The sequence below is a fragment of the Poromitra crassiceps genome (assembly GCF_964638095.1).
Source record: "Poromitra crassiceps genome assembly, chromosome: 23".
In the NCBI taxonomy this organism is placed as follows: Eukaryota; Metazoa; Chordata; class Actinopteri; order Beryciformes; family Melamphaidae; genus Poromitra; species Poromitra crassiceps.
In genome coordinates this window covers 18,567,058-18,586,602 of record NC_139639.1, presented here as the reverse complement: position 1 = coordinate 18,586,602, position 19,545 = coordinate 18,567,058, and the positions used below count along the sequence as shown (strand labels likewise).

Genomic DNA, 19,545 nt, shown 5'->3' with positions numbered 1-19,545 from the left:
GTGGTCAGGCTGGAAAAGCAGGGTGGAGGAGAAGGAATTGAGTGAGTGAGTGAGTAAGTGAGTGAAGAAGAGAGAGGGCCAAATGGATGGAGCGAGAGAGAGAGAGCGAGAGCAAGAGAGAGAGATGAGGACATCGACAATGAGAGCAAAGGAGAGAAAGGAAATATGAAGAGATGGAAGCAGAGATACTTTGAGTAGCTTCCGGCACTGCCAACACACTTTCTCTCTCTCTCTCTCTGTCACCCATGGGGGAAGCGAGAAGGTCAGTAGTTACACATCTTGCAGTACACTCTCCTCTATCTCCTCTCGCGCTCTCTGCCATGGGCTACATACTATAGCATAGGGCCTACACTAGCTATGATAATCATGAGCAGGCAGCGATCCTAAGTCCAGCGCTGTCCATGGTTCTGAAAGCCTGCTCTATGACCTCTCCATTTTCCCCATACAACAGCCCAAGTAACTCATTCAACTGTTAAATCCAACACATGTTGGTAATATACTGTATGTGTATATAGCCTATGCCTAATGGTGTGTGTGTGTGGGTGTGTGTATTAGAGATGGAACGATATGAAAATTTCATATCACAATTATTTATAGTGACCAAAATTATCACGGCTATCAGTATTATCACGGTTTGTTAAAATGTGCTGAAAATGTTCAAAAAGTACTAATACACTCACAGAAATCATTTCACCAAGTTTTATATTGAAAACTCAGACCCAAAAAGGATTGATACACTCACTGAAGTCATTTTTCCAAGGCTGCACGTTTGCATCTGGGAGACGGTTGTCAAATTTGGTTGATGATGGATAGTATTTACCATGTTTTTCAAAGCACTGTAATCATGGTAACACGGTAATCACGGTACCACGGTTTTAATGATAATGAAAATTTGAAACGGTGCGGTTATCGTAAGGAATTTGATCATGGTTATCATTAAAACCGGTTATCGTTACATGCCCAGTGTGTGTGTGTGTGTGTGTGTGTGTGTGTGTGTACTTTGTAACTAGCCTGTAGTCAGATCCCGTCAAAATTGCTTGCACTGAGGCCCCTCATGACCACCATACGCCCCTGCTGTAGCTACTTCAGACATCTTCTCTGGGAGTTGTCAAAGACATTCTTCTGGGAAATGTATGAAATCACTAGCTGAAGTAGACGTAGACCAAGACTGCTGGGATGCATTGAATATCACAGATAGACGATATACAACACTGGTATGTATGTATGGGGGAATTTTCTCCCAAAAATAAAATATGTCTCCAAGTATATGTACTGTACTGTAGCAACTATGGACACAGAGCCAACAAAGAAGCAGCTGCAAATTGATTCGTCAGTGACCCTTCCTCACCCTCTATACCTTCCTTTGAAGTCAACTGACAGTCTAAAAGCAATGGATGCTATTCAGTGGGATGTGAGCTGAAAGATGGAGAGTTGCAATGCTAACATTAATAAAAGGAGCCTTTATAGCTTCTGTATTCTGAATGAGGAGGCAGGGATTTGCAGCCACTGAATAGACTCAGGGTTTGGAAAAGTCAGTCAAGCATAAAGTCAACCAAGCAGTCCACACGGGACAGTCAGTCTTTAGAAAGGTCTGTCAGTACTGTAGAAAAGCAGCTATTCTATACGTGAGGTAGAATGTTCTTTCATTTTTCTGCATCGTGATAGAGACGTATAGAGTGAGGTAGAATGTTCTTTCATGTTTCTGCATCGTGATAGAGACGTATAGAGTGAGGTAGAATGTTCTACTGCATCGTGATAGAGACGTATAGAGTGAGGTAGAATGTTCTTTCATGTTTCTGCATCGTGATAGAGACGTATAGAGTGAGGTAGAATGTTCTTTCATTTTTCTGCATCGTGATAGAGACGTAAGAGTGAGGTAGAATGTTTTCATTTTTCTGCATCGTGATAGAGACGTATAGAGTGAGGTAGAATGTTCTTTCATTTTTCTGCATCGTGATAGAGACGTATAGAGTGAGGTAGAATGTTCTTTCATTTTTCTGCATCCTGATAGAGAAGTATAGAGTGAGGTAGAATGTTCTACTGCATCGTGATAGAGATGTATAGAGTGAGGTAGAATGTTCTACTGCATCGTGATAGAGATGTATAGAGTGAGGTAGAATGTTCTACTTTCATTTGTCTGCATCGTGATAGAGAAGTTAGAAACACAGTGAGGTGAAGCGAAATCTTGTGATTAAAAATGTGCAGGCAGAAGAGATGCTAATTGCTCGTTTGTGCAGGTGAAATTAGAAGTGAAAACATCTCACCTGAAAAACAATTGGAAAGAAAAATGAAACAAGCAACATAATTAAGACATAACGAGCAGAGACAACTAAAGTGGAGAACAAAGGGAAAAGGTAAGGAAAGATATCAGCAGCATGGGAGTGATGTTGAGACGCAGGTTTTGAAACTAAAGAAAGCTTGCCATGACTTGTTTAATTTGTCACCTATAATCACAGCAACATTTGACACATTTCAAGTATCCTTGGAGACATTTTGATTAAAGAAAAAAGGTTAATAGAAAATGCCCCAACAGCCTTTGCAGTGCATTTGTATTGAACAGAAACATTCATGATCCTGATGCTTTTGATTGTACTTCTACAGGTGATTTGGCCTTTTGCCTGAAGCAACTTAAGAGTGAATGCTGAAAATCATTATCTGAATCAGAATCAGAAAAACTTTACCTTTTTTTGATCCCCGAGGGGAAATTGAGTAATGCTACAGTTGCTCACGCTCAGATAGGGAAAATGATAAACAGAGACATTCTAAGAAGAATAGACAATAAAACAATAAAATAGAAGTATATAGTATAGGTATATAATAGGGGTGGGAATCACCAAATGCCCCACGATACGATACATCACGATACTTAAGTCATGATACGATAGTATTGCAATATTGTGATATGCTAGTATTGCGATATATTGAGTATTGCGATATATTGTGATTTATTACCTTTTTTCCACTGCAAATGATGTCCCCAAAGGAAAAAACTTTGTCAACGTCTGTTTTACGTAATGAGATCAAGATTCCAGTCTGTTCATCTCACTTCAATTATTTTTATTGCAGCAAAATGTCAAGCAGACAGACTGACCAACACGGTCATAAAAACTTAAATGTGGTCATAAATGTTGCATGCACTTGACAATTTGTATATTAAAATATCACAATATTTGGCATTCGATAGCTCACACTCAGGTAGATAAATATAAACATTAGGCATCTTGCATGCTCGATGCCTAGGCTCAGCCGCTATGTGGCCTCGCCTGTACTGTAGCTCGGCTGCTGCGTGGCCTCACTTGCCCTATAGTGTTGCTCACTAAATGTTATTGCATCAGTGATGTAATGTCCTTGTGTGTGTGTGCTCCATTATATCACTGCTGACATCATCGGTGTGTGTGTGTGTGTGTGTGTGTGTGTGTGCCCCCATGACATCACTGATCAAAACAATAAAATAAAAGTTGGGTATACATTTACAATATAAGCGTCAAAAATATGTGCATTCCCCTACAATCCTTATCAAGTAGCATTGAGTAAGAAGTGAGAATATGTAAGGTACGCAAGGTTTATATAGCTCCCCCAATTAACGACGACAACCCAGCTGTAAACCTCCCCGACACCAAGACACACGCAACCGCAACCTCAAAGCCCAGTGCTAATCTCATGAGTGGCCCAGTGCTAATCTCATGAGTGGGGCCCGCTCCGTGGACTCGGCGGAGTGGAAGTGGAAGTGCGCGGCGGTCCGAGTGTGCTGAGCTCACTGTAGCTCTGTCAACCAGCGGCAGGCTCAGCCAGTAATGTAGCCATTATTAGACAGGAAGCAGCGGAGGATGAAATGGAGCGACCGATCGGGGTAAATAAGTGGCGGAAGAGCCGGAGCGCCAACTGGGGCATCACAACACATCCGAGGGTTTCTTTCTCCCCCCGCCTCCCTCCCTCCTCTGGTGAGGCACCCGCCCACTCCTCCCCCCAGCCTGCCTCTCCTCCCTCTCCTCCCTCCATCCACCCGCCCACTCCTCCCCCCAGCCTGCCTCTCCTCCCTCTCCTCCCTCTCCTCCCTCCATCTCTCTTTGAAGATGCTTTTGTTTTGGAGTTGCCTCTAATCTTCAAATAGGCTCATCTAATAATGTGTGTGCATGTGTGTGTGTGTGTGTGTGTGTGTGTGTGTGTGTGTGTGTGTGTGTGTGTGTGTGTGTGTGTGTGTGTGTGCGTGCGTGTGTGTGCATGTGATGCTTGGTGCATTCGAGCTTGCGTGCTTCCCGTGCATGCCCCCTGTCCATGTCAAAATATGTGTAGATTTCCAGTGTGTGTGTCTGTGTGTGTGTGTGTGTGTGTGTGTGTGTGTGTGTGTGTGTGTGTGTGTGTGTGTGTGTGCTATGATGGAAGCATGCATGTTGATGCTCCTCAACACATCGCCTTAGGTGCTGTTCAGATGTCATGCTGAGCGCTCCCCGTGTCTATCTGAGACAGAGGGGTGGGGTCAACAAACAACGTGTGTGTGTGTGTGTGTGTGTGTGTGTGTGTGTGTGTGTGTGTGTGTGTGTGTGTGTGTGTGCGTGTGCGTGCGTCACAGCATGATGGCGGTACACTCAACACACACAGACAGCTTGATACCAGGGGGAAAGAAGGCAGAGAGCATAGAAGACGATGAAAACAAAGACTTGATAGACTGCATGAACATAACAGCCGCTATACACTTGATGTATAAAACAGTGGTTCTCAAAGTGGGGTCCGGGGGACCCCCAGGAGTTCAGGGAAAAAAAGTGAATAATTTATTTTCACTATAATTCGATCCATAACACAATGACAATGTATTGACTGTATGACTATTTTGGTCATGGGTTTCATAGACTTAACATGTAAAACGTAACAGTTAAATGCAAAAAACATCTTCCGATGGGGGACCCTGGGACAAAATCTTATCAAATGAGGGTCAGTGGTCTAAATGTGTGTCTGTGTTTAGGGGTCTTTGACGTGAAAGTTTGAGAACCACTACTATAAAATATTATCTCTCCCTCTCTCTCTCTTATTGGAACAGTGGCCCTGAAATGTACCACTTTACTAGACACCCATGTGTGGCACTGTAATTCACAACTGTGTGTGTGTGTGTGTGTGTGTGTGTGTGTGTGTGTGTGTGTGTGTGTGTGTGTGTGTGTGTGTGTGTGTGTGTGCGTGTGCGTGTGTGTTTTGTTTGTGTTGTAGCCTATGTAGCGTACACAGCCAGCTCAGAACATCTCCATCTATTTACAAACTTCCTCATTTATTCTCTCTTTCTCCGTCTACAGTAAATGAATGGATCCATTAGAGTGAAAAGAGAGAGACCTTGACAACGAGCTAGAATGAATGAATGCTCATATCCATCTCAGCCCTGGAAGAATTTGGAGCGGCAGCGGCAGCCAAGGCCCATTTGGATAGTAAAAAAAAAGAAAAAACTCTCGTAAGGAGAGACCTAATTGAATTGCATCTGATGGAAAGTGGAGCTCAATACCCTTTTACAGGTTTGAGTAAAGACGGGAGGAGGGCAGGGTAGGATGATGAGAGGAGAGAGAGAGAGGGAGGGAGAGAGAGGGCGAGGGAAAGAGAGAGAAAGAGAGGCTGCAGGGGGAAGGGCGATGACTGGAGGAGAATAATCTAGATGGACAGATAAGGAGGGAGGGAGGAATGAAACAAAGAGAAGAGATGACAAAAATAAAGAGAGGGAGGGCGGGGTGGGTGTGGTAGTGATGGAGATAGGAGGGGGGAGGTGGAGAGGGCGGGATGGGTGTGGTAGTGATGGAGATAGGAGGGGGGAGGTGGAGAGGGGGTGGATGTGGTAGTGATGGAGATAGGAGGGGGGGAGGTAGAGAGGGCGGGCAGGGGAGACACGAGAGCGATAATCCGAGAGACGAAAAACGGTGAGAATCGTTCTGATAAAAGTTTTTTATCTTGTTCGATGGCAGTCAAAATATCCAATAAACGGGAGAGGAAATGAGATGGAAACGTATAAACACAGCACTGTAAAACTGGACTGGTTTAACAACAGTTGCATTGACACAAACACACTGCACAATATCCCAAATATCAGATACTGTTTTCAGAAAATCAGTCATCATCATCATGGAAATAGGCTGCTCATTTGACCTGCACTGCATGAAAAACCTACTTTCCGGGACTTTGTAAAACGGCAAATAGCAATTTTGCAGGTCTTTGTAGCACTTTGGAGCCATCACAGAAAAATCCCACATCTGACCACAAATAGGTCCCCTAGACTGTGGGAGGCTTTTACATGCTAATAAAAAAATCCTGGTCCAGGTTGGGGGGGTGGGCTATTGACTGAATAGGTAACACCTCAGGACAATGGCTGGTGGATGAGGGGGTGGGGCCGGAAACCTTTCCCTGGAGAAGAGAGCTGAGAGCTCTCTCAATTCAGTGAACTTTCACACAAAATCACACTCCAGTTTGAAGAGTGATCCAGCAAGATCAACAGGGTATTTGATTCTCTTGAGGAGCAAATTGCACTGTGGAGAAGGAGAATCTGGGGAAAAGACGACGCCCTCACAATACCAAACTTTCGGTAAGAATATATAATAATGATTAAGTCAAATAAATTAATGGTTGTACATTCAAATAGGCTACTGCTTGGCTTCACAGCACCCTCTGTGGCTTCCCAAAATGCGGACGCCATGGGCGTTGGTAGAAAGTAAATATATCAACATTTTAGCTTAATATTTCCCCATAAAAACAGCTATAACATGTGTTCATGTCTTTTCTCTCTCTCTCTCTCTCTCTCGGCAAGAGTACGCCTGCTGCACAACTCGGAAGCAAACATCAAGTATGACGTACAGCATGGTACGATTTTCATCCACTCTCTCTCCCCTATGTTCTTCATAACAAAAGTGTGCTATACATTGTGCTATATAAAAGTAAATAAATACGTTCTCTGATCTATGTAATTTGTGTTCACAGATTGAGCCATCCACACAACGTGGCAGTGACGTCATATTTAATGGGAGCTCTGGCTGCAAGTGCAGATTTCCACACTTTCGACACCGATGTCCTTCTGAGTAAGTAACTTTGTTGTCAAATGAATAGATGGCCTATTTTCAGTACCAGTTGATTCCATTCTGTGTATAAGCCGGAGATTTGTTTTGCTCTAGTGCAGTGGTTCTCAAAGTGTGGTCCGGGGAATCCCAGTGGTCCTTATCAGGGTTCCAGGGGGTCCCCAGCAAAACAGGGAATTTCCATTTCCTTCTAACAGAATGTATGACTATTTTGGTCATCATCTCATCTAAAAGTAAAAATGTTATCAAATGGGTTTCAGTGGTCTAATTTGTGTCAGTTTAGGGAACCACTGCTCTAGTGTGTGTGTGTGTGTGTGTGTGTGTGTGTGTGTGTGTGTGTGTGTGTGTGTGTGTGTGTGCGTGTGCGTGTGTGTCTATACATATCAGTCTATTTTATATACTTATATGGAAATGCAGAGAGACGAAGAGAATTGACAGCCATGGCGCAATTCTGAAAGACAATTTTGTATTTGTAACATACTAATTTAATTGTTTTTCAGCTGCCTGTAAGACCTGGTTTGAGATTATATGCAGAAGCTTCCGGTACAGCCAACCTGGGCTAGAGGAGAAGGGGAACACTGCAAAGATTTCATCCCGGAGTCGAGCGAGAAGATTGAGGGTAAGGTATTTACTGGACTAGACATTTAGATTATGTGATCTTTAAAAGGGACAGCTCACCCTAAAATCCAAAATACATATTTTCCCGACAATGGAACTGGATGGCACTCGGCTTGTGGTGCTCAAAGCAACAAAAACATACATTTGAAAAACTCAACAGCAATGTCTCTTTCCCAGAAATCATGACCTGGTTATTCAAGATCATCCACAAACCTTGTTATGAGCAGTTATATGTAGGAACTATTTTCTTTAGACCGAACTACACCCACTAGCTGCTAGCTAATTGCTACATGGCAGCTAGCTAGCAGCTGTGGGAGTAGTTTAGTTGAAAGAAAATAGTCCCTACATGAAGCTGCTCATAACTAGGTCTGTAGATTATCTTGAGTAACCGGGCAATTATTTCTGGAAAGAGACATTGCTGTTGAGTTTTTCTAATGTATGTTTTTGCCATTTTGAGCACCACAAGCCAAGTGCCATCCAGTTCCATTGTATTGGAGAGAAGGCAGACATCTCTGCGGCCAATATCTCCAAAACTCAGGCAACTAACACAAAACAATGTAGATGATAAATAGCACTACAGGTAAGACGAAAAATATGTAATTTGGATTTTAGGGTGAGCTGTTCCTTTAACTTGAAGGTATTTTTTGGGGAAACTACTTATGTGTTAGTTGTTTCGCAGTTTCTGACTGTGTGTGTTTGTGTTGACAGCTCTTCACATTGAGGATAAAGGTGCTGACGGAGATCGAAAAGGATATGTGGAGGGGCGTCTCTCATGATTTTACGTCTGATGAAGAGGATGGCAGTGTAGATGGTGTCGATGGATAGATTGTGCGGCGTCCGTCTTTTCGCAGCCAGGAGCTCAGTGAGTTGTGTGCTGTGCTTCAGGATAGACTGGATGCCATTCCTGAGCACCCAACCTCCCACATGACACCCCGCCCACCGTGTCCAAAACAAAGGAACTCATTATGCAAACAAAATCAGGGGAAAGTAACAACATGGTCCCTATCATGCTCAGTAACCATTAGGGGTGTCACGATACACTCAGTTCACGATATGATACGATACGATACAGGGTTCACGATTACGATACGATATTTTAACAATATTTTTTTGCGATCGATTTGTAAGTTGAGGGGGCATTCTCCACGCTAATTTGAGTCATTTCACCATTTTCATCCTCCGTGTCTGTAACGTCCCTCGTCTGTTCAAACAAAGCAATGAAAAGGAGAGCGAGCATGCAATCAGATGCAGATCAGTGCCACCATGTTCAGCTTCTTTTTCTCACGATATGAGATTTCATCTCAACGATACATATTGTCACGTTTTCATATATTGTGGGACGATATATTGTGACATCCCTAGTAACCAGCAAGTGGAAAAGGTTGGTTAGAACCTTATATAACTGCCAACTCATTGTGCTTGCGTTTGGGAGTCTGGGGTAACCGTGCGAGGCAGCTGGATCCGTGTGAGATCACGAGCAAATCCGTCTCGCCATGCTCCAATCTATTGGTCTGAATCCAAACCACGACCAATCAGCGTCCTCTGAGGCAGCTACGGGCGGGCTTTAGGTGTGATGCCAGCGAAAAGCCAGCCCATGATAGACCGTGATAAACACACATGGCTCATCCAATCACCTGATATTATATATAGAGTTCTCTGATGTGTATGTGAAACAAAGCATCTGGTAGCATCAGGTTAAGTCTGGGGCACGTTCACAAACTTCTGCTCTGTGGACTGCAAATGGGGGGGCTGCGAAAGACTGATACAAAAAAATAGATAAATTTGTTCAGTCACAGCCATTGTAGGAAATGTTATCTGCCAGGCCTGGGAGGAAAGGCAGAATGTTCTGTTTAGATAGTGATGTAATGATCGGTTTTGTTGTTTCAGGAATATGTTATATTGTGATTTAGTTGTACCACTATAGCGCTGGCTTATGTTGTACTGTATGTTTTGTATTTTGTGTGTCTTGTAAGCCCATGTGGGCTGGGCACTGTCAAAAGTGCATGACACAATGAATAAAACTAATCAATCAATCAATCAATCAATCAATGGCAGCCTTTCCATCTGGAGAAGATTGTGTTTATGTAAGGGGTTAATGCACGATGAGGTGTCCATTATCAGAAATTATTGGACGACATGGAGGCGTGAACCGTCCGAGGCGAGGCCAAGGATGGTTGCCTCCGCGAAGTCCAATCATTTCTGATAATGGACACCTCAAAGTGCATTAACCCGCTTATACCATGGTCACTTGCCAAAGAAACAAAACAAGACCATTCATTTATATTTCCATGCATTTTGCAATCAAAATCTAGTTTTCATAAGCTTGAATATGAGTCGAGAACCGGCAAGACAAAATAGTCCCCTCGGCTGCTCAAGATTAGGCTATCATAAAATAAAATGGCCGCTTAGTGCCTGCACCTGGCAGAATTCTAGAGTCAAGCTAACTAATAATTTAGCCAATTGTATGTAACATATGAAATAAAAGCAAACAGCAATGTCTAAGAATGCAACCATGTAACTGGCTCGTTAATTCTCGCATTCCAGGGAATTCCGTTAACGTCTGTGGGTCTTATAAGACGTAAATGGCGCGAGGCTGGAGTAGACTGAAAACCATCAGCTTTCTATGTTGGAGTCCAGGTATGTTTTGTGCAAGGACGTCTCTCAGTGTGTTGCTGTTAACTGCCCATTTCGTTGTTTTCTTTTTGTTTTTCCTCTTTGACTTACCGTAATTTGTATCAGTGATAGAGGCAGCGGGCGCTCTCCCAGAGCGCCTGGCTGCTGCTTGCTGCAAGTTGTAAACAGAGGGTTTGACAGTTGACAGCTAAGAGCCCGGCTTCTGTCAGCTGACCAGAACGAAAATCTGATTTGTAAATAGCCGTTATTTTAATAAACTGGGTAATCTAAATACCGTAAATTCCGGACTATAAGGCGCACCGGTCTATAAGCCGCACCTTCAAAGGTGACTATTTTTTTCTTCTATAAGCCGCACCGGTCTATAAGCCGCGGGTGTTTTGATGTTTAATTACCATATGTAAGGCTTCGTGCACAGAGGGGATTGTCGGGAAAGAGATGGCTGTTTGGGGAAGCTCCCATTTATTAACATTTCAACAAAACAAAAGTCAGGTCACTAATCCCCAGACAAAATCACACATTGTGAGATGCTTAAAAATCACCATCGGCGGGAGCTGCTGTGCAGCCAAGAACACAAGTGAAATTCGTTCTCTCGTGACCTGTGGTTCTCAACGTGATGGACGATTCACCTTTCTTGTTAACAGTCCTAGTGAGAGGCAGGTCGAACGTCAAAGGCACTTCATCCATATTTATGATCTGCTCCGGTCCGATGGAATATTCCTTGATCTTTCTTTGTGTGAATTCGCCGAAGTTTGTAATTTTCTCCTGGTAGTCGGGAGGGAGTTGCTGACACAGTCGTCCGCGCCCTGACGGACAGTCCCTTTCGTCTCGGGTTTGTGCATGATCCTTTGCTGCTGCTGCTGTTGTTGTTCCTGTCTCGCTACTGTCTCAGACATGGCTTTCAGGCTCAATCGCCGCCATCGTCGTAACACAGCCAGTTCTCCATCTTTTGAAGCATGATGTTAGATTACAACGAGCTAGTTGTGTGGCTTAGCCTTCCAAAATGTTGCTGTTAGTTTTTTAGAATGTAATACATAGAATTGGGAATGTTACATTCAATTTCATTCAGACTGTCTTTCAAGCTCAATCGCTGCCTTTTTCCCCCCGGAGCGAGGGAGGAGGGAGGGTGTTTTACCGTAGTGGCTGAGAGAGAGTAGTGGCACAGTGCTCCAATCAGGTCGCGAGGCACATTTTTTGCAACATCATCCAATCAGGGTCTCGCTCTCATAATGTCTGTCTTGCTCTCGTTCTGCCTCATACCAACATCCATAGATTTTGGAGGTTCCCGAGTGGCCGTTTGCTGGAAAAATCCATAGATAAGACGCACCGTTATTTAAGCCGCAGGGGGCAAAAAAGGCCAAAAAACGGGAAAAAAGCCACGGCTTATAGTCCGGAATTTACGGTAGTTACTTTGACCGTCTACATTTTTTTCTAAACTTATAAAAGTGCCATATTAAGCGTTAACGGTGGTATAGAGCTCAAACGGCTCGGTCGTGATCCTGGCGCATTGATATGAACGGTGAACAGACCATTTAGCTAGGTGTACATTATCACAAATTAATGGACACCTTGCAGCCAATCAGAATCGAGTATTCACCCAGACCATGGTATAAACTCTTGATGCACATGTTTTCTTATGTCAATGCCTGCATTCGTTCAAATAAGCTATCATTATGCTACCATTTTTCTGTGTCTACATACAGTTTCTGGTTTTATCATACTGTAAACTTCCAAAATATTTGGATGTTTCATTGTTGCCCCTTCAGATCCAAATAAGATGATTGAAATGTGTGTGACTGTGATTAGTCAGTAATGTGGTGACTGACTAACTGACAATGTCTCAGCAGTGGCCTTGGCTCACACAAGCTGCCTGACACCTCACAGGCTGCCTACACATCCTCTGGCTTCCATCATAGTACACACACACACACACACACACACACACACACACACAGCATGCACATGCGCGCGCACACACACACACACACACACACACACACACACACACACACACACACACACACACACACACACACTGACTCAAAAGTCATAACTGTAGATGCCCCAGGCCAGGCGTACACACAGACACACCAAGCCCTTGCCTGAGGCAGAGGCCATGCTGCCACATCGAATAAAGTCTGAGGATGGACTCTGTAAGCATGGCAGTGTCCACTTTAGGCAGGATCTGCCTGTTTTTCTGTGTGTGTGTGTGTGTGTGTGTGCGTGTGCGTGTGCGTGTGTCTGTGTGCGCGTGTGTGCGTGCATGTGTGCTCGTTTCAGGATAACCGGACATCTGATCGCACCTTTCAATCTGTCACAACTCACCTTTTTCACAGCAGCCATTTTGTGTCTAAAAAGGCAGGTTAAACACAGGTACAACCAAAATATTAATGAGGGTTTCCAACTTCCAATCCACTGTACGTGTTGCAGTGCTGTGGCACGTATTAATGTTTTGGTTGCACCTGTGCTTTTACCCTGCGTTTTAGACACAAAGTGGCTGATGTGAAAAAGGCCATTAAGTAGCCCATAGATTTCCAGTTCATCTCCACGGACTCAGTTCCATTCCGTGTGATAATGCAGCCCCCTCGGGCGAAAGAAATCTCTTTATAGTAACCCTGTCACAGTGCCACAGCTGTATGTCTTAGGGGTGAGTGATGGGGGGTGGGGTGGAATGTCTCTCACCAGAATCCTGTCGTCCGATTTGCCGCTCCTGACATCCTGCTTGACGGCACGCACAAACTTGATGGCCTGCTTGTCCAGCACCTTTCTGATGCTCTCTGGGGGAGAAACGCAGAGGAGAAAAAGGGGTAAAATCATTTTTACGCAGAAATGTACGACGCGTTCCTACCAGTATGCAAAAATGAAGCCAAAATATCTTGTTTCAGCGAGCTGCCATCTTGCTTGTGTGACATCATTTGCAAGAGTCTGTGCAGTAGAGTCAGGCTGAGCCCCCTCAGCTGTGCCGCTGTCTGATGAAGGTTTGAGAGTGGCTGTCACAGCTGTCAATCAGCCGTTTTTATATCGTCAAATAACCATTTAAAAACAAACGTATTACTTACTTACTTAAAATGTGCACTTGTCTTGAACATACATCAGCATGATAAGAAGTACCAAAACTCATCTAAACCATGTATGGGGAAAATGTATCTGACAGGTACTTTGATTTTATTCATTTGGCTCATGTCCCGTCCGTCCGCAAACACGAAGGGGTTGGGATTTAAGACCTATACTGCAGCCAGCCACAAGGGGGCTATCGAGACTTTTTGGCTTCACTTTTGAGGAGCTGTCATGATGTGCACATTTTGATACAGTCTATGGGTAAAATAGGAAGTCATCCAGACACACAGCATGAAAAAGCACCACATTGCAGACACTCAGGGGCATCTAGACAGACAGCTGACAGACAGCTACAAATACACAAAGACACTGCTACACACACGACCACCAGCTGAGGAGGAATAATAACACCGCTATTTTTAGCAGGGAGAGGTACGATAGCCTACATGGCTCATTTTAATGAAAGCCCACCACAGGATCCAGAGCCTGCAGTCTTCCACAATGACATAACATTAACCTGTATCGCAAACAATATGCTTTACGTATGTAGTGAGCCCAGTTGGCCAGTTGAAACTATGGCTCAGATCAAACCAGCACTACTGCACAGACCAGTTGAAACTATGGCTCAGATCAAACCAGCAATGTGATCATACTTAACATATCGTCTGTCATGTTTCATTGCATGCTCTGTGTGTTTTATTCACCTTAGGTACTAACCTTTTGTACTATTAATTTTTTTGTACTATTAATTTTTTTTTCTTTTTCAAGATTACATCAACCTGCCATGGGACTACAGGTGGAAACTAGCCCTTGGGCTATAACCTGGCATGTTTACTGTACGGCTGTACTGTTCATCAATGTGCAATGTCCCATTCTTTAAATAAATGAATCTGAATCTGAATCTGAACGTCCCGACACAGGCTCACCCACGCATGCATTTCATCACTCGTCTTTTCTCACTTTCCATCAACCGTGAACTCAGGAAAGACTAAATGCCCTGGCTGGGCAGAATCTACAGATGAAAATGTGGTTTATATATCCCAAAGGTTGGTTGTTATAGTTACGGTTATGGTTAGGCAAGTAAAACAATTTGGTTAGCCTAGGGTTAGGGTCAAGCCACAGTCATCCATGCATAGCCTGATATCAGACTGAATTGTCAACTCTTTACACTCATCAGCAGCCAAAACATGACGGTGTGGACCCAGGCAAACCCACGTGACAGTCTGGACACAGGCAAACCCACGTGACGGTCCGGACACAGGCAAACCCACGTGACAGTCTGGACACAGGCAAACCCACGTGACAGTCTGGACACAGGCAAACCCACGTGTGACGGTCTGGACCCAGGCAAACCCACGTGACAGTCTGGACCCAGGCAAACCCACGTGACAGTCTGGACACAGGCAAACCCACGTGACAGTCCGGACACAGGCAAACCCACGTGACAGTTTGGACACAGGCAAACCCACGTGACAGTCTGGACACAGGCAAACCCACGTGACAGTCTGGACACAGGCAAACCCACATGACAGTCTGGACACAGGCAAACCCACGTGACGGTCTGGACACAGGCAAACCCACGTGACAGTCTGGACACAGGCAAACCCACATGACAGTCTGGACACAGGCAAACCCACATGACAGTCTGGACCCAGGCAAACCCACGTGACGCACGTGATGGTCTGGACACAGGCAAACCCACATGACACTCTGGACACAGGCAAACCCACGTGACAGTCTGGACACAGGCAAACCCACGTGACAGTCTGGACACAGGCAAACCCACGTGACAGTCTGGACACAGGCAAACCCACGTGACAGTCTGGACACAGGCAAACCCACGTGACAGTCTGGAGTGGACCCAGGCAAACCCACATGACAGTTTGGACACAGGCAAACCCACGTGACAGTCTGGACACAGGCAAACCCACGTGACAGTCTGGACACAGGCAAACCCACGTGACAGTCTGGACACAGGCAAACCCACGTGACAGTTTGGACACAGGCAAACCCACGTGACAGTTTGGACACAGGCAAACCCACGTGACAGTTTGGACACAGGCAAACCCACGTGACAGTCTGGACACAGGCAAACCCACGTGACAGTCTGGACACAGGCAAACCCACGTGACAGTCTGGACCCAGGCAAACCCACGTGACAGTCTGGACCCAGGCAAACCCACATGACAGTCTGGACCCAGGCAAACCCACATGACAGTCTGGACCCAGGAAAACCCACGTGACGCACGTGATGGTCTGGACACAGGCAAACCCACATGACACTCTGGACACAGGCAAACCCACGTGACAGTCTGGACACAGGCAAACCCACGTGACAGTCTGGACACAGGCAAACCCACGTGACAGTTTGGACACAGGCAAACCCATGTGACAGTCTGGACACAGGCAAACCCACATGACAGTCTGGACCCAGGCAAACCCACGTGACAGTCTGGACCCAGGCAAACCCACGTGACAGTTTGGACACAGGCAAACCCACGTGACAGTCTGGACACAGGCAAACCCACATGACAGTCTGGACACAGGCAAACCCACGTGACAGTCTGGACACAGGCAAACCCACGTGACAGTCTGGACACAGGCAAACCCACGTGACAGTCTGGAGTGGACCCAGGCAAACCCACGTGACAGTTTGGACACAGGCAAACCCACGTGACAGTCTGGACCCAGACAAACCCACATGACAGTTTGGACACAGGCAAACCGACGTGACAGTCTGGACACAGGCAAACCCACGTGACAGTCTGGACACAGGCAAACCCACGTGACAGTCTGGACCCAGACAAACCCACGTGACAGTTTGGACACAGGCAAACCGACGTGACAGTCTGGACACAGGCAAACCCACGTGACAGTCTGGACCCAGGCAAACCCACGTGACAGTCTGGACACAGGCAAACCCACGTGACGGTCTGGACACGGGCAAACCCATGCATGTATTTCTTTCACTCCGAATTTCTTATGTTCCACATCCGGGAGCAACAGTGAGCTGGGCTCTTGCACCTGCGGGGCAGACGCGACTGGGACGAGGGAGGGGAAACACGCAGATCGAAGGAGGGATCAGCCACAGACAAACACAGAGTTATTGACGTTAATCTTGGGTAAGACCCAATGGCTTAAACCCTTTAACACACTCTACGGAGCCGAGGGCCCCTTCGGTCCCCGATGCTCTGACCTCGGCATCTGCTCCCTAGGGGGCCGAGAGGATGGGTCAGCTCCCCCCTCAAGTCCCTCCCCTGTCCCCGGACTGTTTGATGGATCTGTTCACACACTCACACACACACACACACACACACACACACACAGCCCTCCGAGGTGGTGTAATGGCCTAATGCTGGCTCTTATCGCCAGACAGACAGACAGACAGACAGACAGACAGACAGACGGGGCTTGGCCAGGTGGAGCTACTCACCCTGATAAACAGTATGGGGATTTATTCGCCCCAGTCAACATAATTAGCTGTGTGTGTGTGTGTGTGTGTGTGTGTGTGTGTGTGTGTGTGTGTGTGTGTGTCTGTGTGTGTGTGCATGTGTGTGTGTGTGTGTGAGCGAGAGAGAGAGAAACAATCATACCAGTGAGAGAGGCACCGCTCTTAACATCTTGATGGGTGTCCAGTACTGTGTGTGTCAATGATGTGTGTGTGTGTCAATGATGTGTGTGTGTGTGCGTGTGCGTGTGCGTGTGTGTGTGTGTGTGTGTGTGTGTGTGTGTGTGTGTGTGTGTGTGTGTGTGTGTGTGTCGTTAAACCCACGCCTGCTGCACATAAAGCAGCATTCACACATGCACAATAACTCCCACGCACACACAGGAGAGAAGGGGGAGAGATGGGAGATGGGGGGGGGGGGGGGTTGTACTGAATCCACATCAAAGACAGAACGCTTGGCGCGCCGCATCATCTCACTCCGCACAGTCACGCTTTAACATAAACACATAAAAATAGCCTATAACTCTCGGGCACGCGCGGGCAGCACCACAGCACCCGCGTGCGCGAGCAGCGGCGCGCGATACACGGCAATTTCACGGCGAAAATCAATGGAAGAAGTGAACACTCCGCTTCAGGATCGATTAGATTAACATCTTCACTAGCTCAGCCGTTAAATAGCCTACAGTAGCTGTCTTTTTCTGTCGCCTGGCTGGGAGAGAGGAGACAGCTCTCCTGCGGCGAGAACTCCTCTCAAACCAGACACATGGTACGTTTAAAGAGAAGCCCAACTCAAACAAAAAACAACCCAAATGACTGCCCTGTTCCTTCCCAGCACGCATCCAGCTCTGTCCTGCGCTCTCCCAGGGCCCCTCCTTCTTCGCAGGTGGCGTCCATGTCAGGTAAGAAACAGCCCAAAGAAACTCCGCTTTGACTTTACCTGTGATTTCCCTGCTGACGCCGACGAACCCGCCGGCCGCCGTGCTGTCCTTGGAGGCCATGGTGCTCTGCTCTCCCCCTGTCCTGTCCTGTCTTCTTCTCCTCCTCCCCTCAGTTGACTTGTCCAGGCTCAGCACTCTTTCGCCTCCTGCTCCTCTCCTCTCCGCTCCTTTCCTCCGCGCCCGCTGCTGATCCGGGGCGCAGCAGGACTGGAGCAGCGATGAAATGCGATGCGTGGTGCGCACTGGCAACCCGAGGAGCGCGCGCCTGCGACTTCAGCGCTCTCATTGGAGGGAGAGAGAGAGAGAGATGTGGGAGGAGGGGGTTAGAGGTTGCAATACAGACGCAAGTGGTGCCAGGCAGCCACTGAGCCACACATAAAGCCCACATAGATGATGACATTTTAATACATTTCCATTATGCTGTTCGGTGTTCAGTCGAATTGTTTCAACGGATTCCTATGATGCCCCTGGATCAGCCCAAAGCACCAAAGAGTTGTCACCTAAACTCAACTTTATGTGTGCAAAGGAGTTTACTTTTGTGCCAATTGCATAGTATGGGTCTTTAAGGGGATAAAAAGCATAAATTACAGTAATGCTTTTTTGGAAATATAACAGAATTTTGTTCATAATGGCATTCATTGGTGCTTGTTTAGCTCGCAGTGATCATGGTTTACTATACCCGCACCTTTTTATTATTTATCACAAGCCTTCTTCCACATCTTCACTATTATCAAAGAGCTCTGGGATTGTATACATATGATAGGAGGACTTTCATGATGGACTCACACTGTGTGTCTCATGCTTGGAGAAAGATTAAAAATAGGTGCGCACACAATAAAGAGAGTGGCTTTGTTGTGTCAGATTACAGTTGATTTGCCAGGTTTGAAAAATGTCTTTTCATGGCAATATTTCTGTAATGATGTGAGGAGGCTGATGGAACAATATATCAAGGCGTTTTCTTCACGGCACTTCTCCTCCGTGCTGTGGGAGCACCACTCACGGCTGTGATAGGATTTGGGATGGAGGCCTGGGGAGGCCAGGTTCAAGCTGGAGCTGTAACTAACAATGATGTATGATTCTCCCATCCATCTGAATGGCTGCTACTTGTCAATGTCATCTCTTATGCAACCCAATTCAATGCTTTCCCCAAGCTGCAGCCCAAATTAGATCCCTAAATTCATCGGAGTTGTTTAACCCTTAACCCCGTGATCCACCGCTTAATAATCAAGCAGATGTGCGCACGTTGAATCATACGAAGTTGTGCTTGTTTTTGTGTGGGTGCGCTCATATACATGTGTGCAGGCCAGGCGCAGCTGTCTCTCTGGTTGTCATCTGCAAACATTGACCCTTGACGGGCCCCATAGCCATATCATAAACATGGGGTGTCTGTCTGCCATATGTATAGAGAGGCAAAGTGACCGCCTACTTCCTGCTTCAGCACTGTACCAGAGATTTTTATCTGCCATTTATTTTCCCATGCACATTTCGTAAAATGCGTATAAAAATAGTTTTACTGGTTCAAACAAAGGTCCAGATATATTTAGAAACAGGAGAGATCGCATATTTCACTGGGACCAAAAGGTAAAACAAATGCGGCTTTAAAGAAAATATTTTTTCGATGTTGTTTTTTTAAGTTTTGGTCTGAGTGAAATGTTCTATGGTCTCTCCCGATTATAGCGTTAGCTGAACCGTTTGGTTCGACGGAAGTAAATTATAAGCATTTTACGAAATGTGTATGGGAAAATTAAATAAATGGCGGATGAAAATCACTGGTACTGAAGCAGGAAGTGACATTCCACTTTGCCTCTCTATACATACA

General features: G+C 45.8%; 1 protein-coding gene across 1 annotated transcript in view; it reads right to left on the bottom strand.

The window, feature by feature from the left end:
• carmil3 (capping protein regulator and myosin 1 linker 3) overlaps positions 1–17,786 on the bottom strand; it is a gene marked incomplete at both ends in the record, with an annotated part of 94,039 nt that extends 76,253 nt beyond the window's left edge. The window contains 2 exons of the mRNA XM_083659039.1: positions 12,969–13,063; positions 17,726–17,786. Of these exons, the coding sequence (XP_083515165.1) occupies positions 12,969–13,063; positions 17,726–17,786 (156 nt within the window). The remainder of the gene's footprint in view (positions 1–12,968; positions 13,064–17,725) is intronic.
• Between the last annotated feature and the right edge of the window lie 1,759 nt (positions 17,787–19,545).